The sequence below is a fragment of the Fringilla coelebs genome (assembly GCF_963513975.1).
Source record: "Fringilla coelebs genome assembly, contig: SCAFFOLD_153, whole genome shotgun sequence".
Lineage (NCBI taxonomy): Eukaryota > Metazoa > Chordata > Aves > Passeriformes > Fringillidae > Fringilla > Fringilla coelebs.
In genome coordinates, this window is record NW_028167413.1 from 2,173 (window position 1) to 25,957 (window position 23,785).

General features: G+C 47.7%; 1 protein-coding gene across 1 annotated transcript; it reads right to left on the reverse strand.

The window, feature by feature from the left end:
* Positions 1-3,677: 3,677 nt before the first annotated feature.
* Positions 3,678-23,290, reverse strand: HSF1 (heat shock transcription factor 1; the record flags this gene model as incomplete). The annotated part of the gene is made up of 4 exons (XM_084227465.1): positions 23,009-23,290; positions 14,317-14,425; positions 7,599-7,735; positions 3,678-3,802 (listed from the first exon to the last, which is right to left on the reverse strand). Coding segments are annotated over exons 1-4 (500 nt in total), but the record flags the coding sequence as incomplete, so codon positions are not given.
* Between the last annotated feature and the right edge of the window lie 495 nt (positions 23,291-23,785).

Consider the following 23,785-nt stretch of genomic DNA (forward strand, 5'->3'; position numbering starts at 1 on the left):
CAGATTTAATTCCTGGGTTTATTCCCAGATTCATCCCCAATTCCCAGATTTATTCCCAGCTGTTATTCCCAGATTTCCCCCGTGCTGTTTCATGGCGAGCAGCCGCCAGCCCAGCCTGTCCTGCTGGCCACCATCCCCAGATTCCATTCCCACATTCCCAGATTTATTCCCAGATTCCCGGGGTCATTCCCAGATTCCATTCTCAGATTTATTCCCAATTCCCAAATTTATTCCCAGCTTTATTCCCATTTTTCCCCCCCATGCTGTTTCATGGCCAGTAGGCGTGAGTCCAGCCCGTCCTGCTGGCCGCCATCCCCACATTCCCACATTCCATTCCCACATTCCATTCCCACATTCCCGGCTGTTTCTTCCCACATTCCTGGGGTCATTCCCAGATTCCATTCCCAGATTTATTCCCAATTCCCAGATTCCATTCCCAATTCCCATTTTTCCCGTACTGTTTCATGGCCAGCAGGCACGGGTATAGCCTGTCCTGCTGCCTGCCATTCTCACATTCCCAGATTTATTCCCAGATTCCCGGGGTCATTCCCAGATTCCATTCCCAGATTTATTCCCAATTCCCAGATGTTATTCCCAGATTCCATTCCCAGATTTTTCCTGTACTATTTCATGGCCAGCAGTCCTGCTGGTCTCTATCCCCACATTCCAATCCCACATTCCCGGCTGTTTATTCCCAGATTCCTGGGGTCTTTCCCGGATTCCATTCCCAGATTTACTCCCACATTCCCGGGGTCATTCCTGGATTCCATTCCCAGATTCCATTCCCAGATTTATTCCCAATTCCCAGATTCCATTCCCAGATTCCATTCCCAATTCCCATTTCTCCCCCCCGTACTGTTTCATGGCGAGCAGGCGCGAGTCCAGCCTGTCCTGCTGCCTGCCATTCCCACATTCCCAGATTTATTCCCACATTCCTGGGGTCATTCCCAGATTCCATTCCCAATTCCCAGATTTATTCCCAGATTTATTCCCAGATTTTTCCTGTACTGTTTCATGGCGAGCAGCCACAAGTCCAGCCCGTCCTGCTGGCCGCTACTGGCACATTCCCACATTCCCAGATTTATTCCCACATTCCCGGGGCCATTCCCAGATTCCATTCCCAGATTTATTCCCACATTCCCAGATGTTATTCCCAGATTTATTCCCATTTTTCCGTGCTGTTTCATGGTGAGCAGCTGCGAGTCCACCCTGTCCTGCTGGCCGCCATCCCCACATTCCCACATTCCATCCCCACATTCCCGGCTGTTCATTCCCAGATTCCATTCCCAAATTTATTCCTAGATTCCATTCCCAATCCCCATTTCCCTCTGTGCTGTTTCATGGCCAGCAGCCGCCGAGTCCAGCCTGTCCTGCTGGCTGCCATTGACACATTCCATTGCCACATTCCCGGATTCCATTCCTAGATTTCATCCCCAATTCCCAGATTCCAGTCCCAGATTCCATTCCCAGATTTATTCCCAGATTTCCCCCATGCTCTTTCATGGCGAGCAGCCACCAGCCCAGCCTGTCCTGCTGCCCGCCATACCCACATCCCCACATTCCCGGCTGTTTATTCCCACATTCCCAGGGTCACTCCCAGATTCCATTCCCATATTCCATCCCCAATTCCCAGAATCCTCCCCATTTTTCCCGTACTGTTTCATGGCCAGCAGCCGCGAGTCCAGCCTGTCCTGCTGGCCTCTATCCCCACATTCCTAGGAGTTTATTCCCACATTCCCGGGGCCATTCCCAGCTGTTATTCCCAGATTTATTCCCAGATTCCCAGATTTATTCCCAGCTTTATTCCCAGATTTTCCCGTACTGTTTCATGGCCAGCAGCCGCGAGTCCAGGCTGTCCTGCTGGCCTCCATCCCCACATTCCCAGATTTATTCCCACATTCCCGGGGTCATTCCCAGATTTATTCCCACATTCCTGGGGTCATTCCCAGATTTATTCCCACATTCCCGGGGTCATTCCCAGCTGTTATTCCCAGATTCCATTCCCAGATTCCATTCCCACATTCCCAGCTGTCATTCCCAGATTTATTCCCACATTTATTCCCAGATTTCCCCGTACTGTTTCATGGCCAGCAGCCGCGAGTCCAGCCTGTCCTGCTGGTCTCTATCCCCACATTCCCAGATTCCATTCCCCGATTCCAGGGGTCATTCCCAGCTGTCATTCCCAGATTTATTCCCAGATTTATTCCCATTTTTCCCGTACTGTTTCATGGCCAGCAGCCGCGAGTCCAGGCTGTCCTGCTGGCCACCATCCCCACATTCCCAGATTTATTCCCACATTCCCGGGGTCATTCCCAGCTGTTATTCCCAGATTCCATTCCCACATTCCCAGATTTATTCCCATTTTTCCCGTACTGTTTCATGGCCAGCAGCCGCGAGTCCAGGCTGTCCTGCTGGCCACCATCCCCACATTCCCAGATTTATTCCCACATTCCCGGGGTCATTCCCAGCTGTTATTCCCAGATTCCATTCCCACATTCCCAGATTTATTCCCATTTTTCCCGTACTGTTTCATGGCCAGCAGCCGCGAGTCCAGGCTGTCCTGCTGGCCGCCATTGGCACATTCCATCCCCACATTCCCAGATTTATTCCCACATTCTCGGGGTCATTCCCAGCTGTTATTCCCAGCTGTTATTCCCAGATTCCATTCCCACATTCCCAGATTTATTCCCAGATTGTTCCCGTACTGTTTCATGGCCAGCAGCCGCCAGTCCAGGCTGTCCTGCTGGTCTCTATCCCCACATTCCCAGATTTATTCCCACATTCCCGGGGTCATTCCCAGATGTTATTCCCAGATTCCATTCCCAGATTCCATTCCCAGATGTTATTCCCACATTCCCAGATTTATTCCCAGATTTCCCCCGTGCTGTTTCATGGCCAGCAGCCGCGAGTCCAGCCTGTCCTGCTGGCCTCTACCCCCACATTCCCAGATTTACTCCCACATTCCCAGGATCATTCCCAGATGTTATTCCCAGCTGTTATTCCCAGATTTATTCCCAGATTTTCCCCTACTGTTTCATGGCCAGCAACCGCCAGTCCAGGCTGTCCTGCTGGTCTCTATCCCCACATTCCCAGATTTATTCCCACATTCCCGGGGTCATTCCCAGATGTTATTCCCAGATGTTATTCCCAGATTCCATTCCCACATTCCCAGATTTATTTCCATTTTTCCCGTGCTGTTTCATGGCCAGCAGCCGCGAGTCCAGCCTGTCCTGCTGGCCGCCATCCCCACATTCCTGGCAGTTTATTCCCACATTCCCGGGGCCATTCCCAGATTCCATTCCCAGATGTTATTCCCAGATGTTATTCCCACATTCCCAGCTGTTATTCCCAGATTTATTCCCAGCTTTACTCCCAGATTTTTCCCTCCGTACTGTTTCATGGCCAGCAGCCGCGAGTCCAGGCTGTCCTGCTGGTCTCTATCCCCACATTCCCAGATTTATTCCCACATTCCCAGATTCCATTCCCAGATTTATTCCCAGATTTCTCCCCATTTTTCCCGTACTGTTTCATGGCCAGCAGCCGCGAGTCCAGGCTGTCCTGCTGGTCTCTACCCCCACATTCCCAGATTTATTCCCACATTCCCGGGGTCATTCCCAGCTGTTATTCCCAGATTTATTCCCACATTCCCAGATTTATTCCCATTTTTCCCCCCGTACTGTTTCATGGCCAGCAGCCGCGAGTCCAGGCTGTCCTGCTTCCCGCGCATGGCCTGCATGTCGGCCAGCAGCCGCGCCACGCTGTCCTGCCGCACCCGCACCTCCTCCCCCTTCAGCGCCGACACCTGCAAGGGGGAAACAGCCACAGAAACATCAGCAAAAATGAGAGAAATACCAGGAAAAATGGAATCTGGGATGTGGGAAACGTTCAGGAATTTTCTGGAATTTTTCTGATTTTTTTTCTGATTTTTTTCTGAATTTTTTCTGAATTTTTTCTCAATTTTTCCCAATTTTTTTTCTGATTTTCAAAGGCTTTTTGAGCAGTTTTTCTATATTTTTCTTAATTTTTTTCCAGGATATTTGGGACCTTTTAAGAATATAAAAGGATTTTTAAGGATTTTTTAGGAATTTTCAGAGGTTTTCAGGGAATTTTGGGGTTTTTTGGGTATTTCTGTGTCCCCGTGTCTGTCCTGCCGCACCCGCACCTCCTCCCCCTTCAGCGCCGACACCTGGGGGGAAATATCCACAGAGACATCAGGAAAAACGGGATCTGGGATGCACAAAATCCTCGGGAATTTCTGGGAATTTTTCCCGATTTTTTTCCTTTTTTTCCGATTTTTTTCTGATTTTTTTTCTGAATTTTTCTGAATTTTTTCCGATTTTTTTTCTGATTTTTTTCTGATTTTTTCCGGATTCTTAAAGGGCTCTTTTGCCTTTTTTTCTTCTGTTTTCCAAATTTTTCCAGGGTATTTGGGACTTTTTGGGAATATAAAATGATTTTTATGGATTTTTTTTGGGGTTTTTGGGGATTTCTGTGTCCCCGTGTCTGTCCTGCCGCACCCGCACCTCCTCCCCCTTCAGCGCCGACACCTGGAGAGAAACATCCGGAAAAATATCAGGAAAAATGGGAAAAATACCAGGAAAAATGGGAAAAATACCCCAAAAAATGGGAATCTGGGATGTGGGAAACGTTCAGGAATTTTCTGGAATTTTTCTGATTTTTTTCCCGATTTTTTTCTGAATTTTTTCTGATTTTTTCCAATTTTTTTCTGATTTTTAAATGGTTTTTTCAGCTGTTTTTCTAAATTTTTCCTAATTTTTTCCAGGGTATTTGGGACTTTTTAAGAATACACCTTTTTTTCTTTATTTTTCCTGAATTTTTCCCAGAATATTTGGGATTTTTTTGGACTTTAAAAAGAATTTTTAAGGATTTTTTGGGAAATTTTTATAGATTTTTAGGGAATTTTTTGGGGTTTTTTTTTAGGATTTTTTTTTTTTTAGAATTTTTGGGGGAGTTTAAAAGAATTTTTCAGGGATTTTTTTTTAGGTTTTTTTTTTGCATTCTTTCAGATTTTTTTTGAGATTTTTTTCTCCAGAATTTCGGGGATTTTTGGAAATCTTGGGATTTTTACCAGGTCCTGCCTGGTTTCTGTGGCAAATCCTGGGATTTTTCACCGATCCTGGCTGGGTTTTACGGAAAATTCTGGAATTTTTAATGGATCCTGGCTGGGTTTTGGGGCAAATCCTGGGATTTGGAACAGATCCCAGCTGGGTTTTTGGGATAATTCTGGGATTTTGAACAGATCCCAGCTGGTTTTTATGGAAAATTCTGGGATTTTAGATGGATCCTGCCTGGGTTTTGGGGCAAATCTTGGGATTTTTACCAAATCCTGGATGAATTCTCGGCAAAATTCTGGGATTTTTACCAGATCCCAGCTGGGTTTTATGGAAAATTCTGGGATCTGAAATGGATCCTGGCTGGGTTTTGGGGCAAATCCTGGAATTTTGAACAGATCCCAGCTGCTTTTTGGGGAAAATCTTGGGATTTTTAACAATTCCTGGCTGGGTTTTAGGGAAAATCCTGGGATTTGGAACAGATCCTGGGATGTTAAGAGATCCTGGCTGGGTTTTGGGGCAGAATCTGGGATTTTAAACAGATCCCAGCTGGTTTTCATGGAAAATTCTGGAATTTTTACCAGATCCTGGCTGGGTTTTGGGGCAAAACCTGGAATTTTTCTCACACCACAGCTGCTTTTTGAGGAAAATATTGGGATTTTTCACAGATCCTGCCTGGTTTTTGTGACAAATCCTGGGATTGTTCCCAAACCCTTCCCATTTTTTTTCATTTCCCGTTTTTCCCGCCGTTCCTGGCCCCATTCCCAGTTTTTTTTTGGGAATTCTGCCTGACTCACGCTGCTGCTTTTCCTCTTGATGTTCTCCAGCAGCTGCTCCTGCCTGGGTTTGGGGCAAATCCTGGATTTTAACAGATCCCAGCTGGGTTTTAGGGAAATCCTGGGATTTGGAACAGATCCCAGCTGGGTTTTGGGGAAAATTCTGGGATGTTAAAAGGATCCTGGCTGGGTTTTGGGGCAAATCCTGGATTTTTTAACACATCCCAGCTGGTTTTCCTGTCAAATCTTGGGATTTTTAACAATTCCTGGCTGGGTTTGGGGCAGATTCTGGGATTTTTACCAAATCCTGGATGAGTTCTGGGCAAAATTCTGGGATTTTAAATGGATCCCATCTGGTTTTTATGGAAAATTCTGGAATTTTTAATGGATCCTGGCTGGGTTTTGGGGCAAATCCTGGAATTTTGAACAGATCCCAGCTGCTTTTTGGGGAAAATCTTGGGATTTTTAACAATTCCTGGCTGGGTTTTAGGGAAAATCCTGGGATTTGGAACAGATCCTGGGACGTTAAGAGATCCTGGCTGGGTTTTGGGGCAGATTCTGGGATTTGAAATAGATCCCAGCTGGTTTTCATGGAAAATTCTGGAATTTTTACCAGATCCCGGCTCGATTTTGGGGCAGATCCTGGGATTTTTCTCAGACTCCAGCTGCTTTTTGAGGAAAATATTGGGATTTTTCACAGATCCTGGCTTGATTTTGTGGCAAATCACAGGATTTGGATGGATCCCAGCTGGGTTTTATGGAAAATTCTGGGATTTTAAAAGGATCCTGGCTGGGTTTTGGGGCAAATCCTGGAATTTTTCACAGATCCCAGCCGGTTTTCCTGTCAAATCTTGGGATTTTTAACAATTCCTGGCTGGATTTTGGGGCAAATCCTGGGATTTTTACAGATCCTGGATGAGTTCTGGGCAAAATCCTGGGATTTGAGCAGATCCCGACTGCTTTTTGGGGCAGATTCTGGGATTTTAAACAGATCCCAGCTGGATTTCATGGAAAATTCTGGAATTTTGAATGGAGCCTGGCTGGGTTTTGGGGCAAATCCTTGGATTTGGAACAGATCCCAGCTGGGTTTTTGGGATAATTCTGGGATTTTAAATGCATCCCACCTGGTTTTTATGGAAAATTCTGGGATTTTTAATGGATCCTGGCTGGGTTTGGGGCAGATTCTGGGATTTTTACCAGATCCTGGATAAATTCTGGGCAAAATTCTGGGATTTTGAATGGATCCCAGCTGCTTTTTGAGGAAAATTCTGGGATTTTAAAAGGATCCTGGCTGGGTTTGGGGCAGATCCTGGAATTTTGAACAGATCCCAGCTGCTTTTTGGGGAAAATCTTGGGATTTTTAACAATTCCTGGCTGCTTTTTTGTGGGAAATCCTGGGATTTTTAACAGATCCTGGCTGATTTTTAGGGAAAATCCTGGAATTTTTCACAGACCCCAGCTGGTTTTTAAGAGAAAATTCTGGTATTTTCAATGCTTCCCAGCTGGTTTTCGTAGCAAATCCCTGGATTTTTACCAGATCCTGGCTGATTTTCATGGAAATTCCTGGGATTTTTCTCAGACCCCAGCTGCTTTTTGAGGAAAATTTTGGGGTTTTTCGCAGATCCTGCCTGGTTTTTGTGGCAAATCCTGGGATTTTTCCCAAACCCTTCCCATTTTTTTTCATTTCCCCCTTTTCCCGCCGTTCCTGGCCCCGTTCCCAGTTTTTTTTTGGGAATTCTGTCGGACTCACGCTGGTGACTTTCCTCTTGATGTTCTCCAGCAGCTGCTCCTGCCCCCTCAGGAAGAAGGGGTGCTGGAACTCGGTGTCGTCCTTGTCCGGCTTCACCAGCCCGCCCTGCTCCAGGTGCACCACCTTCCGGAACCCGTCTGCTCCGGGGGAAATACGGGAATAAATCGGGAATAAATCCGGGAATAAATCCGGGAAATATGGGAATAAAGCCGGGAATAAAGAGGGGAAATACAGGAATAGAGCCGGGAATAAATCCGGGAATAAAGGGGAAAATACGGGGATAAATCCGGGAATAAAGGGGGAATAAAGGGGGGAAATTCGGGAAGAGATCCGGGAATAAAGGAGGGAAATCCGGGAATAAATGGGGGGAAATCCAGGGATAATCCAGGAATAAAGGAGGAGAAATCTGGGGAAATCCAGGAATAAATGGGGGAAAATCTGAGGAAAATCTGGGAAAAATACGGGAATAAAGGGGGATAAATCCGGGAATAAAGGGGGGGAAATCTGGGGAAATCCGGGAACAAATCCAGGAATAAAGGGGGGGAAATCCGGAAATAAAGGGGGGGAAATCTGGGAATAAAGGGGGGGAAATCCTGGAAAATCCGGGAATAAATGGGGGGAAATCCAGGGAAAATCCAAGAATAAATCCAGGAATAAAGGGGGGAAAATCTGGGGAAAATCCGGGAATAAAGGGGGGAAAATCCGCGGAAAATCCAGGAATAAAGGGGGAAATTCGGGACTAAATGGGGGAATAAAGGGGGAAAAATCTGTGAAAAATCCGGGAATAAATGGGGGAAAATCCAGGGAAAATCTGGGAATGAAGGGGGGGAAATAAAGGGAAAATCCGGGAATAAAGGGGAATAAATCGGGGAATAAATCCAGGAATAAAGGGGGGGGAAATCCGGGAAAATCTGGGAATAAATCCAGGAATAAAGGGGGGATAAATCCAGGAAAAAATGGGGAAAAATATGGGGAAAATCTGGGAATCAAGGGGGGGAAATCTGGGGAAAATCTGGGAATCAAGGGGGGGAAAATCCAGGGAAAATCCAGGAATAAATCCGGGAATAAATGGGGGATAAATACGGGGAAAATCTGGGAATAAATCCAGGAATAAATGGGGGAAAATGCAGGAATAAATCCGGGAATAAGGGGGGGGGAAATCCGGGAATAAAGCTGGGAATAAGGGGGGGAAAATCCAGAGAAAATCCAGGAATAAAGGGGGGATAATCTGGGAATAAAGCCAGGAATAAAGGGGGGAAAATCCGGGGAAAATCCAGGAATAAAGCCAGGAATAAATGGGGGAAAATCCAGGGAAAATCCGGGAATAAAGGGGGGAAAATCCGGGAATAGATCTGGGAATAAAGGGGGGAAAATCTGGAAATAAAGGGGGGGAAATCCGGGAATAAATCGGGAAAATCTGGAGAAAATCCAGGAATAAATGGGGGAAATCTGGGAATAAAGGGGGGAAAACCAGGGAAAATCTGGAAATAAATCCAGGAATAAAGGGGGGAAATCCGGGAATTGGAGGGGGGGGGATCCAGGGAAAATCTGGGAATAAATGGGGGAAAATCCGGGAATAAATCCAGGAATAAAGGGGGGGAAATCCGAGAATAAATCCGGGAATCAGGGGGGAAAACCCGGGGAAAATCCGGGAATAAATGGGGAAAAAAAATGGGGAAAATCTGGGAATGAAGGGGGGAAAATCCGGGAATAAACAGGGGGAAATCTGGGGAAAATTGAAGAATAAATCCGGGAATAAATGGAAAATAATGGGGAAAAAATCCAGGAATGAATGGGAATAAATGGGAATAAATCCTGGAAAAATCCAGGAAAAATGGGAATAAAATGGGAAACTATCTGTGAAAAAATCCAGAAATAAACGGAAAAAAATGGGGGAAAAATCCAGGAATGAACGGGAATAAATGTGAAAAATCTGGGAATAAAGGGGAAAAAATCTGGGAATAAAGGAGAAAAAATCTGGGAATAAGGGGGAAAAAAATCCAGGAATAAAGGGGAAAAAACCTGGGAATAAATGGGGGAAAATCTGGGGAAAAATCTGGGAAAATCTGGGAACAAATCCAGGAATAAATGGGAAGAAAAAGGAAATAAATGGGGAATCAATGGGAATAAATGAGAATAAATCCAGGAATAAATGGGGAAAAAATGGGGGAAAAAATCCAGAATAAATGGGGAAAAATGGGGGAATAAATGGGAATAAATCCTGGAAAAACCCAGGAAAAAACGGGAATAAAATGGTAAAAAGTCTGTAAAAAACTCAGGAATAAATGGAAAAAAATGGGGAAAAAAATCCAGGAATAAATGGGAATAAACGGGAAAAAATGAGAATAATTGGGGAAAAAATCTGGGAATAAAGGGGAAAAAATGTGAATAAATGAAGAAAAAATCTGGCAATAAAAGGGAAAAAATCTGGGAATAAAAGGGAAAAAATCTGGGAATAAAGGGGAAAAAATGTGAATAAATGGGAAAAAAATCTGGGAATAAAGGAGAAAAAATCTGGGAATAAAGGGGGGAAAATCTGGGAATAAAGGGGAAAATCTGGGAATAAAGGGGAAAAAATGGGAATAAAGAGGGAAAAATCTGGGAATATAGGGGAAAAAATGGGAATAAAGAGGGAGAAATCTGGGAATATAGGGGAAAATCTGGGAATAAAGGGGAAAAAAACTGGGAATAAAGGGGGAAAAATCTGGGAATAAAGGAGAAAAAAATGGGAATAAAGGGGAAAAAAACCTGGGAATAAAGGGGAAAAAAATCTGGGAATAAAGGGGGGAAAATGGGAATAAATGGGGAAAAAATCTGGGAATGAAGGGGAAAAATGGGAATAAATGGGGAAAAATCTGGGAATGAAGGGGAAAAAATAGGAATAAATGGGGAAAAAATTCTGGGAATAAAGGGGAAAAATGGGAAATAATGGATAAAATCTGGGAATAAAGAAAAAAAATGGGAATAAATGGGGAAAAAATCTGGGAATAAAGGAGAAAAAAATGGGAATAACTGGGGAAAAATCTGGGAATAAAGGGAAAAATGGGAATAACTGGGAAAAAAATCTGGGAATAAAGGGGGAAAAATGGGAATAAAGGGGAAAAAATCTGGGAATAAAGGGAAAAAAATGGGAATAAATGGGGAAAAATCGGGGAATAAAAGGGGAAAAATCTGGGAATAAAGGGGAAAAAATGTGAATAAATGGGAAAAAATCTGGGAATAAAGGGGGGAAAATCTGGGGGAAAATGGGGGAAAAAATGGGAATAAAGGGGGGAAATTCTGGGAATAAATGGGAAAAAATGGGAATAAAGGGGGAAAATCCGGGGAAAAATGGGGTAAAAAATGGGGAAAAATCTGGGAATAAATGGGGAAAAAAATCTGGGAATAAAGGGGGAAAATCTGGGAATAAATGGGGAAAAATCTGGGAATCAATGTGGGAATTTCCCAGGGAATTTCTGTGCTGGGAAGGGCTTTATCCCAGAATTCCAGAGGAATTCCCGGGATTTGGGGGTTTCTGGGATTCTGGCACCCCCTGGTGGCGCCGAGCGGAAATGTGGGAATGGAAATCCTGGAATTCTGGGGGTGCCACCCCCGGGAATTCCCAGAATTCCCAAATTCCCAGATTTCACTCCCGCTCGTTCTGCTGCCCAGAATTCCCAAAATTCCCCAAATTCCTGGAATTTCCCGACTCACACACACGGAGCTGTCTCACAAAGCTGATCCCGGAATTCCCAGAATTCCCAGATTCTCCCTGGAATTCCAGGGTTTTCCCAAAATTTGGGAATTTTCACTCCCACACGTTGAGCCGCCTGACCAGGCTGAGTCCCAATCCCAAACCCCCAGAATTCCATGGAATTCCTGGAATATTCTGGAACACTCGCACACATTGAGCTGCTGGACTAAGCCAATTCCCAATCCCATTCCCAGCATTCCAAAATCCTCTGGAATGTTCTGGAACGCTCTGGAACACTCCCACACGTTGAGCTGCCGCACGAAGCCGATCCCCAATCCCATTCCCAGATTTCTGGAACATTCCAGAACTTTCCAGAACGTCACTCCCACACGTTGAGTTTCTGCACGAAGCCAACCCCCAATCCCATTCCCAGCATTCCCAAATCCCCAGAATGCCCTGGAATGTTCTGGAACTCTCTGGAAAACTCCCACACGTTGAGCTGGCGCACGAAGCCGATTCCCGAATCCTATTCCCAAGTCCCCAGAATCCCCTGGAACCTTCTGGAACGTTCCGGAACACTCACACATGTTGAACACTCCCACATTCCCAAGTCCCCATATTCCCCTGGAATGTTCCAGAACATTCCCACACATTGAGCTGCTGCACGAAGCCGATACTCAATCCAATTCCCAAATCCCAGAATCCCCTGGAATCCCCTGGAACATTCCAGAACACTGCCACATGTTAAGCTAGCGGACAAAGCCGATCCCCAATCCCATTCCCAGCATTCCCAAGTCCCCAGGAATGTTCTGGAACGTTCACTCCCGGATGTTGAGCTGCTGCACGAAGCTGATCCCCATTCCCAAATCCCCTAGAACACTCCAGAACATTCCGGAACACTCAGACATGTTGAGCTGTCTGACGACGCCGATCCCCAATCTCTTTCCCATTCCCAAATCCCCTGGAACATCCCAGAACATTCTAGAACAGTCACTCACACATGTTGAGCTGCCGGACGAAGCCGATCCCCACTCCCATTCCCATATTTCTAGAACATTCCAGAACATTCATTCACACATGTTGAGCTGGCGGACGAAACCGATCCCCGATGCCATTCCCAAGGAATGTTCTAGAACATTCCAGAACATTCACTCACACATGTTGAGCTGTCTGACGAAGCTGATCCCCAATCCCAGAATCCCCTGGAACATTCTAGAACATTCCAGAAGCTCACTCACACATGTTGAGCTGTCGGACGAAGCCGATCCCCAATCCCAGAATCCCCTGGAACATTCTAGAACATCACTCACACATGTTGAGCTGTCTGACGAAGCCGATCCCCACTCCCAGAATCCCATAGAACATTCTAGAACATTCCGGAACACTCACACATGTTGAGCTGGCGGACGAAGCCGATCCCCACTCCCAGAATCCCATAGAACATTCTAGAACATTCCGGAACACTCACACATGTTGAGCTGTCTGACGAAGCCGATCCCCACTCCCTTTCCCATTCCCCTGGAATGTTCTAGAACACTCACACATGTTGAGCTGTCTGACGAAGCCAATCCCCACTCCCATTTCCCTTAGAACATTCCGGAACATTCAATCACACATGTTGAGCTGCCTGACGAAGCCGATCCCCAATCCCATTCCCATGGAACGTTCTAGAAGCCTCACTCACACATGTTGAGCTGTCTGACGAAGCCGATCCCCACTCCCATTCCCAATCCCAAGGAACATTCCAGAACATTCCAGCACACTCACACATGTTGAGCTGGCGGACGAAGCCGATCCCCAATCCCATTCCCAATCCCCTGGAATGTTCCAGAACACTCACACATGTTGAGCTGGCGGACGAAGCCGATCCCCACTCCCATTCCCATATTTCTAGAACATTCTAGAACATTCACTCACACATGTTGAGCTGGCGGACGAAGCCGATCCCCAATCCCAGAATCCCCCAGAACATTCTAGAACATTCCAGCACACTCACACATGTTGAGCTGCCTGACGAAGCCGATCCCCACTCCCATTTCCCCCGGAACGTTCTAGAACGTTCTAGAAGCCTCACTCACACATGTTGAGCTGCCTGACGAAGCCGATCCCCACTCCCAGAATCCCATAGAACATTCCAGAAGCTCACTCACACATGTTGAGCTGTCTGACGAAGCCGATCCCCACTCCCATTGCCAATCCCCAGGAATGTTATAGAACACCCCAGAACATTCCAGAACAGTCACACACATTGAGCTGTCTGACGAAGCCGATCCCCAATCCCACAATCCCCTGGAACATTCTAGAACATTCACTCACACATGTTGAGCTGTCTGACGAAGCCGATCCCCACTCCCAGAATCCCATAGAACATTCTAGAACATTCTAGAACGTTCACTCACACATGTTGAGCTGTCTGACGAAGCCGATCCCCACTCCCAGAATCCCATAGAACATTCTAGAACATTCTAGAACGTTCACTCACACATGTTGAGCTGTCTGACGAAGCTGATCCCCACTCCCATTTCCCCCGGAATCCCCTGGAATGTTCCAGAACACTCACACATGTTGAGCTGCCTGACGAAGCCGATCCCCACTCCCATTCCCAATCCCCTGGAATGTTCTAGAACACTCACACGTGTTGAGCTGGCGGACGAAGCCGATCCCCAATCCCATTCCCAATCCCATAGAACATTCCAGAACATTCACTCACACATGTTGAGCTGTCGGACGAAGCCGATCCCCACTCCCAGAATCCCATAGAACATTCCAGAACATTCCAGAAGCTCACTCACACATGTTGAGCTGCCTGACGAAGCCGATCCCCACTCCCATTCCCATTCCCGATCCCCTGGAATGTTCTAGAACGTTCCAGAAGCCGCACTCACACATGTTGAGCTGTCGAACGAAGCCGATCCCCAATCCCATTTCCCCCGGAATCCCCTGGAACGTTCTAGAAGCACACTCACACATGTTGAGCTGGCGGACGAAGCCGATCCCCACTCCCAGAATCCCCCAGAACATTCCAGAACATTCCGGAACACTCACACATGTTGAGCTGCCTGACGAAGCTGGCCATGTTGTTGTGTTTGAAGTACTTGGGCAGCACCTCCTTGGAGAACTGGCCCTGGTCGAACACGTGGAAGCTGCTCCCGCTCTGGGGGGGAAAAATCGGAAATCAGGGAAAAATCTGGAATTTTCCGGAAAAATCGGAAATTCTGGGGAAAGAATTGGGAATTTTGGAGGATTTTTTCAGGGTTTTTGGGGAATTTTTAGGGATTTTTTCAGGGTTTTATGGGAATTTTTGGGGATTTTTTCAGGGATATTGGGGAACTTTGGGGGATTTTTGGGAGGATTTTCAGGATTTTGGGAATTGGTTTTGAAATTTTTTAGAGAATTTCATTGAATTTTTGGGGATTTTCCGGGATTTGTTCGGAATTTTTGGAATTCTTTCTAATTTCTGCAGAATTTTTTAGTTATTTTTAAATTTTCTGGGATTTTTTCCAGGGTTACTTGGGATTGTTTTGGAGGAATTTGTAGAACTTTTTGGGAATTTTCTGGAATTTTTTCGGGCATTTTTTGGGGATTTTTCAGGATTTTCTTTGGAATTTTCCTTTAATCTTTAGGGGAAATTTTGGGAATTTTCTGGAATTTTGGAGGATTTTGGAGCCCCGGCCCTGCTCAAACACGGGGGAGCTGCTCCTGCTCTGGGGGAAAATCAGGGAAAAATCGGGAATTTGCCAGAAAAATTGGGAATTTTGGGGGTTTGGGGGAATTTTTAGGGATTTTTTCAGGGATTTTTTGGAATTTTTAGGGATTTTTTGGGAGTATTTTCAGGATTCTGGGGATGGTGTTTGGAATTTTTGGAGAATTTCATGGATTTTTTTTTGATTTTCTGGAATTGTTTCGGAATTTGTTCGGAATTTTGGAATTCTTTCTAATTTCTGCAGAATTTTTTAGTTATCTTTAATTTTTCTGGATTTTTTCCAGGGTTTTTTGGGATTTTTTGGGAGGAATTTGTAGGATTTTGTTTGAATTTTCTGAATTTTTTCAGGCATTTTGGGGGATTTTTCAGGAATTTTCCTTTAATTTTTAGGGATAATTTTGGGAATTTTCTGGAATTTTTGGGGCTTTTTGGGGAATTTGGAGACCTGGCCCTGCTCAAACACGGGGGAGCTGCTCCTGCTCTGGGGGGAAATCAGCAAAAATTGGGAATTTTTGGAAAAAATCAGGATTTTGGGGGGGCTTTTGGGAGGATTTTCGGGATTGATTTTGAAATTTTTTGGAGAATGTAATGGAATTTTTGGAATTTTCTGGATTTTTTTTTGGAATTTAATTGGAATTTTTGGAGTTCTTTAGAATTTCTGCAGAATTTTTTGGTTATTTTTAAATTTTCTGGAATTTTTTCCAGGATTTTTTTGAGGAATTTATAGGATTTTTTTGGAATTTTCTGAAATTTTTTTTCCAGGCATTTTTAGGGGAATTTTCTGGGCTTTTGGGGGATTTTGGAGCCCTGGCCCTGCTCAGACACAGGGGAGCTTCTCCTGCTCTGGGGGGAAAAATGGGAAAATCTGCAAAAATTGGGAATTTCGGGGAAAATTCGGGAATTTTGGGGGGTTTTGGGGATTTTTTTCAGGGATTTGTGGGAATTTTTAGGGATTTTTGGGAGGGTTTTCAGGATTTTGGGGATTGGTTTTGAAAGTTTTTGGAGAATTTCATGGAATTTTTGGAATTTTCTGGAATTTTTTTTGAATTCGTTTGGAATTTCTAGAATTCTTTAGAATTTCTTCAAAAAAATTTTTTTTTTCTTTTTTTAATTTTCTGGGATTTTTTCCCAGGGTTTTTTGGGATTTCTTGAAGGAATTTGTAGGACTTTTGGGGAATTTTCTGGGATTTTTTTTGGTATTTTGGGGGATTTTTTCAGGAATTTGGGGGATTTTTTTTTTTTTTTGGACATTTTGGGAAATTGGGAAAATCAGGAATTTCTGGGGATGTTTAAAATAAAAGTTGGGATTTTGGGGGATTTTTAGGGAACTTTTAGGGATTTTTTGATGATTTTTTAGGATTTTAAAAAGTTTTTAAAAATTATTTTTCTACTTTATTTTGGTTTCCTTTTGGATTTTGGGGAAACTTTCTTGGATTTAAAAAAATCTTAAATTCATTTTTGTAATTTCTTTGAATGTTTCTATTTTTTAAGTAGTTATTTTTAAATTTTTTGTTATTTTTCTAGATTTTTTAGAAATTTGGGGGATTTTTGGAGGAATTTTCAGGGATTTGGGGGATTTTTAATTTTTTTGGGAAATTTTAGGGGATTTTTTTTTTGTTTTTTAAGAATTTGGGGAATTTTTTTATTATTTTGAAGATTTTTTTTATTTTGGGGAATTTGGAAGATTTTTTGGAAAATTTTGAAGGCATTTTTAGAGCTTTTTGGGCATTTAAAAAAATTTCTAGGGATTTTGGAGAAATTTTTAGGGATATTTTTCTCTAATTTTTGGTGATTTTTTTTTTACTTTGGGGAATTTTTTGGGGGACTTTTGGGGAATTTTCAGGGAATTTATTTTTTAATTTTTGGAGGTTGTTTCTGATAATTTTAGGGGTTTTTTTCCTGGAATTTTTAGAGCCCTTTTAGAGAATTATTTAGGATTTTTGGTATTTTTTTAGGATTTTTTTTTTTATTTTTCTGGAGGGTTTTTGGAATTTTCTGGGATTTTTCCAGGAATTTTTGGAAATATTTATTGTGAATCCTTGGGAATTTTTTCAGGAGTTTTTAGGGTTTTCTTTTAATTATTTATAAATTTTGCAGATTTTTTGGGGGGGATTTTTGGGGGATTTGCTGCAAAATTTTGGAAAATTTTTTTTTTTAGAATTTTTAGGATTTGGGGGGAATTTTCTGGGATGTTTTCAGATATTTGGGAATTTTTTGGGGAATTTTTCTAAAATTCTTGGGACTTCTCAGGGATTTTGGAGAACTGCACGTGGAAGTTGCTCCCACTCTGCCTGGAAAAATGGGAAGAATCAGGAAAATCAGGATTTTTTTTTTAATATTCTTGGAGTTTTTTTGGATTTTTCTGGGAATTTGGGGAATTCCTTTAAAAAAATTTTAGGGATTTTTTTTTTGGTGGATTTTTTAATAAGTTTTTATTTTATTTTTTATTTTAATTTCTGAAAAAGCTTTTAGGGAATTTTTGGGATTTTTAAAAATAATTTTTTTTTCGGAAACTTTTGGGATTTTGGGGGAAATTTTTTCCTTTTTTTTTTTTTCTTAATTTAAGTTGGGATTTTTTTGGGGGTTAATTGTTTGGGACATTCCCAGCAATGGGGATTCTCTGGGAATTCCATCCCCAAATCCCAACATTCCATGGGAAGCCATTCCCTGTTTCCCATCCCCCCAGCCTGCACCCCAAACCCCTCTGCAGCTCTCCCAGAAATCCCTGGAAAAGGCTCTGGGATTCTCCTGGATCCCCTTGGAAAAGGCCCTGGGATCTCCTGGATCCTCCTGGAAAAGGCTCTGGAAGGGCACTGGGATCTCCTGGATTCCCCTTGGAAAAGGCTCTGGGATCTCCTGGATCCTCCTGGAAAAGGCTCTGGAAGGGCACTGGGATCTCCTGGATTCCCCTTGGAAAAGGCTCTGGAATTTCCTGGATCTTCCTGGAAAAGGCTCTGGAATCTCCTGGAATTCTTCTTGGAAAAGTCTCTGGGATCTCCTGGAATTCTTCATGGAAAAGTCTCTGGGATCTCCTGGATCCTCTTGGGAAAGGCTCTGGAAGGGCGCTGGGATCTCCTGGGATCTCCCAGATTCCCCTTGGAAAAGTCTCTGGGATCTCCTGGATCCCCTTGGAAAAGACCCTGGAAGGGCTCTGGGATCTCCTGGATCCCCCTGGAAAAGGCTCTGGGATCTCCTGGATCCTCTTGGAAAAGGCTCTGGGATCTCCTGGATCCTCTTGGAAAAGACCCTGGAAGGGCTCTGGGATCTCCAGGATCCCCCTAGGAGGGGGCCCTGGGATCTCCTGGATCCCCTTGGAAAAGGCTCTGGGATCTCCTGGATCCCCTTGGAAAAGGCCCTGGAATCTCCTGGATCCTCCTGGAAAAGGCTCTGGAAGGGCACTGGGATCTCCTGGATCCCCTTGGAAAAGTCTCTGGGATCTCCTGGATCCCCTTGGAAAAGGCTCTGGGATCTCCTGGATCCCCCTGGGAAAGGCTCTGGGATCTCCTGGATCCCCTTGGAAAAGACCCTGGAAGGGCTCTGGGATCCCCCTAGGAGGGGGCCCTGGGATCTCCTGGATTCCCCTTGGAAAAGGCTCTGGGATCTCCTGGATCCTCCTGGAATTCTCCTTGGAAAGGGCTCTGGGATCCTCCTGGGGTCTCCTGGATTCCCCTTGGAAAAGATCCTGGCAGGGGCTCTGGGATCTCCTGGATCCTCCTGGAAAAGGCTCTGGAAGGGCGCTGGGATCTCCTGGGATCTCCCAGATTCCCCTTGGAAAAGGCTTTGGGATCTCCTGGATCCTCTTGGAAAAGGCTCTGGGATCTCCTGGGATCTCCTAGATTCCCCTTGGAAAAGGCTCTGGGATTTCCTGGATCCCCCTGGAAAGGGCCCTGGGATCTCCTGGAATTCTGCTTGGAAAAGGCTCTGGAATCTTCTGGATCCCCTTGGAAAAGGCTCTGGGATCTCCTGGATCCTCCTGGGAAAGGCCCTGTGATCTCCTGGATCAACTTGGAAAAGGCTCCAGGATCTCCTGGATTCCCCTTGGAAAAGACCCTGGGAGGGGCTCTGGGGTCTCCTGGATTCCTCTGGAAAGGCTCTGGGATCTCCTGGAATTCTTCTTGGAAACGTCTCTGAGATCTCCCGGATCCTCTTGGAAAAGGCTCTGGGATCTCCTGGATCCCTCTGGAAAAGGCCCCTGGAGGGCTCTGGGATCCTCCTGGATCCCCTTGGAAAAGGCTCTGGGATCTCCTGGATTCCCCTTGGAAAAGACCCTGGCAGGGGCTCTGGGATCTCCTGGATCATCCCGGAAAAGGCTCTGGAAGGGCTCTGGGATCTCCTGGGATCTCCCAGATTCTCCTTGGAAAAGGTTCTGGGATCTCCTGGAATTCTGCTTGGAAAAAGCCCTGGGATCTCCCAGAATTCTGCTTGGAAAAGGCCCTGGGATCTCCTGGATCCTCCTGGAAAAGTTCCTGGACGGTTTCTGGGATCTCCTGGATCCTCCTGGAAAAGGCTCTGGAGGGGATCTAGGATCTCTTGGGGTCTCCTGGATCCCCTTGGAAAAGGCTCTGGGATCTCCTGGATCCTCTTGGAAAAGACCCTGGAAAGGCTCTGGGATCTCCTGGATCCCCTTGGAAAAGACCCTGGAAAGGCTCTGGGATCTCCTGGATCCCCTTGGAAAAGACCCTGGAAAGGCTCTGGGATCTCTTGGATCCACCTGGAAAAGGCTCTGGGATCTCCTGGATCCCCCTTTTCCAGCTGCACATTCCCAGGCAGGATTCCCGGGATGAGCAGGGAAAGCTCCTGCCAGGAGCAGGAATCCTGGGCAGGGAAAAGGTTCCTTGATCCCAGAGATCTGCCAGGAATGGGCTCGGGATCCTGGAGAGGGATCCCAGAGAGGAATCCTGGAGAGGGATCCTGGGGAGGGATCCTGGAGAGGGATCCCAGAGAGGAATCCTGGCCTTGGGATCCCAGAGAGGGATCCCAGAGAGGAATCCTGGCCTTGGAATCCTGGAGAGGGATCCCAGAGAGGAATCCTGGCCTTGGAATCCTGGGGAGGGATCCCAGAGAGGAATCCTGGCCTTGGAATCCTGGAGAGGGATCCCAGAGAGGAATCCTGGCCTTGGAATCCTGGAGAGGGATCCCAGAGAGGAATCCTGGCCTTGGAATCCTGGGGAGGGATCCCAGAGAGGAATCCTGGCCTTGGAATCCTGGAGAGGGATCCCAGAGAGGAATCCTGGCCTTGGAATCCTGGAGAGGGATCCCAGAGAGGAATCCTGGCCTCGAGATCCTGGGGAGGGATCCCAGAGAGGGATCCTGGGCTTGGGATCCTGGGGAGGGATCCCAGAGAGGAATCCTGGCCTTGGGATCCTGGAGAGGGATCCTGGGGAGGGATCCCAGAGAGGAATCCTGGGCTTGGGATCCTGGAGAGGGATCCCAGAGAGGAATCCTGGGCTTGAGATCCTGGGGAGGGATCCCAGAGAGGGATCCTGGCCTCAGGATCCTGGAGAGGGATCCCAGAGAGGGATCCTGGAGAGGGATCCTGGAGAGGGATCCCAGAGAGGAATCCTGGAGAGGGATCCTGGAGAGGGATCCCAGAGAGGAATCCTGGCCTTGGGATCCTGGAGAGGGATCCCAGAGAGGAATCCTGGAGAGGGATCCTGGAGAGGGATCCCAGAGAGGAATCCTGGCCTTGGGATCCTGGAGAGGGATCCCAGAGAGGGATCCTGGAGAGGGATCCCAGAGAGGAATCCTGGCCTTGGGATTCTGGAGAGGGATTCCAGAGAGGGATCCTGGGCTCAAGATCCCGGAGAGGGATCCCAGAGAGGAATCCTGGCCTCGGGATCCCAGAGAGGAATCCTGGGCTTGGGATCCTGGGGAGGGATCCCAGAGAGGAATCCTGGAGAGGGATCCTGGAGAGGGATCCCAGAGAGGAATCCTGGAGAGGGATCCTGGAGAGGGAATCCTGTCCATGGGATCTTGGCCTTGGGATCCTGAAGAGGGAATCCTGTCTATGAGACCTTGGCCATGGGATTCTAGAGAGGGATCCTGGCCATGGGATCACAAAGAGAGATCCTGGCTGTCGAATCCTGGCCATGAGATCCTGTGCTTGAGATTGTGGAGAGGGATCATGTCCGTGAGACTCTGGACAGGGAATCCTGGGCTTGAGATCCTGGAGAGGGATCCTGGCTTTGGGATCCTGGCCCTGGAATCCTGACCTTGGGATCCTGGAGAGGGATCCTGACCTTGGGACCCTGGAGAGGGATCTTGGCCATGGACTGGCCTTGGGATCCTGGCTGTAGGATCCTGTCCATGGAATCCTGGACAGGGAATCCTGGGCTCGAGATCCTGGCTTTGGAATCCTGGAGAGGGATCCAGGCCATGGGATCCTGGAGAGGGATCCTGGAGAGAGATCCTGGCCATGGGACCCTGGAGAGGGATCCTGGCCATGGGATGCTGGAGAGAGATCCTGGAGAGAGATCCTGGCCATGGGACCCTGGAGAGGGATCCTGGAGAGGGATCCTGGAGAGGGATCCTGGAGAGAGATCCTGGCCATGGGACCCTGGAGAGGGATCCTGGAGAGAGATCCTGGCCATGGGACCCTGGAGAGGGACCCTGGAGAGGAATCCTGGAGAGAGATCCTGGCCATGGGACCCTGGAGAGGGATCCTGGAGAGGGATCCTGGCCATGGGATCCTGGAGAGAGATCCTGGAGAGAGATCCTGGCCATGGGACCCTGGAGAGGGATCCTGGAGAGAGATCCTGGCCATGGGACCCTGGAGAGGGACCCTGGAGAGGAATCCTGGAGAGAGATCCTGGCCATGGGACCCTGGAGAGGGATCCTGGAGAGGGATCCTGGCCATGGGACCCTGGCCATGGGACCCTGGAGAGGGATCCTGGAGAGAGATCCTGGCCATGGGACCCTGGCCATGGGACCCTGGAGAGGAATCCTGGAGAGAGATCCTGGAGAGAGATCCTGGCCATGGGACCCTGGAGAGGGATCCTGGAGAGGGATCCTGGCCATGGGACCCTGGCCATGGGACCCTGGAGAGGAATCCTGGAGAGAGATCCTGGCCATGGGATCCTGGCCATGGGACCCTGGAGAGGAATCCTGGAGAGAGATCCTGGCCATGGGACCCTGGCCATGGGACCCTGGAGAGGGATCCTGGAGAGGGATCCTGGCCATAGGACCCTGGAGAGAGATCCTGGCCATGGGATCCTGGAGAGAGATCCTGGCCATGGGATCCTGGAGAGGGATCCTGGCCATGGGATCCTGGAGAGGGATCCTGGAGTGGGATCCTGTCCATGGGATCCTGTCCATGGGACCCTGACCTTGGGATCCTGGTGAGGGGACTCTGGAGAGGGATCTTGGCCATGGAATGCTGTCCATGGTATCTTGTCCATGGGATGGATCCTGGAATGCTTTGGCCAGGAAAGGATTTTTGGGATCAATCCATTCCGTGGTCAGGGAATTTCCTGATATCCCAGGATATCCCAGCCTGGCCTGGGACACTCCCAGGGATGAGGATCCTCTGGAAATTCCATCCCCAAATCCCAATATTCCATGGGAAGCCATTCCCTGTTTTCCATCCCAAACCCCTCTCCAGCTCTCCCAGAAATCCCCTGGAAAATGTTTTGGGATCTCCTGGAATTCCCCTTTTCCAGCTACACATCCCTAAAATTCTCAGCTTTCTTCCAGCTGTTCCATATCCTCAAAATTCCTCCCGGCCTTCCCTAAATTATCCCTAGCTCATTATTCTCTAATTAGCGGCTCCCGCTGTTATCCTGCCCCAAAGGTCGCCCCAGCCCTTCCCGCCGTGTTGACGTTTTTATTTCCCTCCTTATCTCCCACATTCCCGCGACGGAAAAGCGGGAAAAAAAGAGATTTTCGCGGCAAAAATGAGATTTTTCGCGGGAATTCCCCTCAGGAACCGCGCGGGCCGCGGGGCCCAGGCCAGGCCTCAAGCGGGCCGGGCCGCGGCTTCCCGGGGCTCGCTGCCAGCCCTCCCGGGGATCTCCCCCCGGGACTCCCGGCACTCACGGGGCTCCAGCAGATCAGGGAATCGGTGTCGGGATCCTCCACGAGCGTCCACAGCTTGGTGAGGAAGGCGGGAACGTTGCTGGCACCGGGCCCCGCGCCCGCCGCCGCCGCCGCGCCCGGCCCGTCCATGGCCGCGCCCTCACGGCGGGGGCGGGAAGGGCTCGGGGAAACCCCGGGGGAGGCCCCGGGGGGAGCGAGGCCGTTAAAAAGGGCGGGAAGGGCCCGGGGAGGAGGGTGAGGCAGCGGCGGCGGGAGGCGGCATGGCCGCCGCCATCTTGGGGGGGCGGTTGTGAGGGGACGCAGAATGGCGCATGCGCGGCCGCGCCCATCGGTGGCGGGACACGCCCACTGCTCCCGGGGAGATAGGAGGGGCGGAGCTTTGCTGCAAAGACGCGCCCCCATGGGCGATAGCCACGCCCACTGTATGTTGTAGAGAGGGGCTTTACCATAGGGACACGCCCCCTTGCGCGATAGCCACTCCCATTGAATGATGCAGCTACGGAGGGGCGCGGCGTTCATGAATGGAGACGCCCCTTCGTGCAGTGGCCACGCCCACCGCATATTATAGCAGAGTGGGGAGGGGCGTGGCTTTGGCTCTCCCGGCCACTCCCACTCGCTGTAGGAAAAGGGAGGGATGAGGCCCCAGGGGTGAAGGGACACGCCCACTCGCATTATACCACGCCCACCGCCTACGGATGATCAGGCATGGGCGTGGCTATCACGTGAAAACACCTAATTTATTGTTCAGGCCACTCCCACTGCTCTGCAAGACACGCT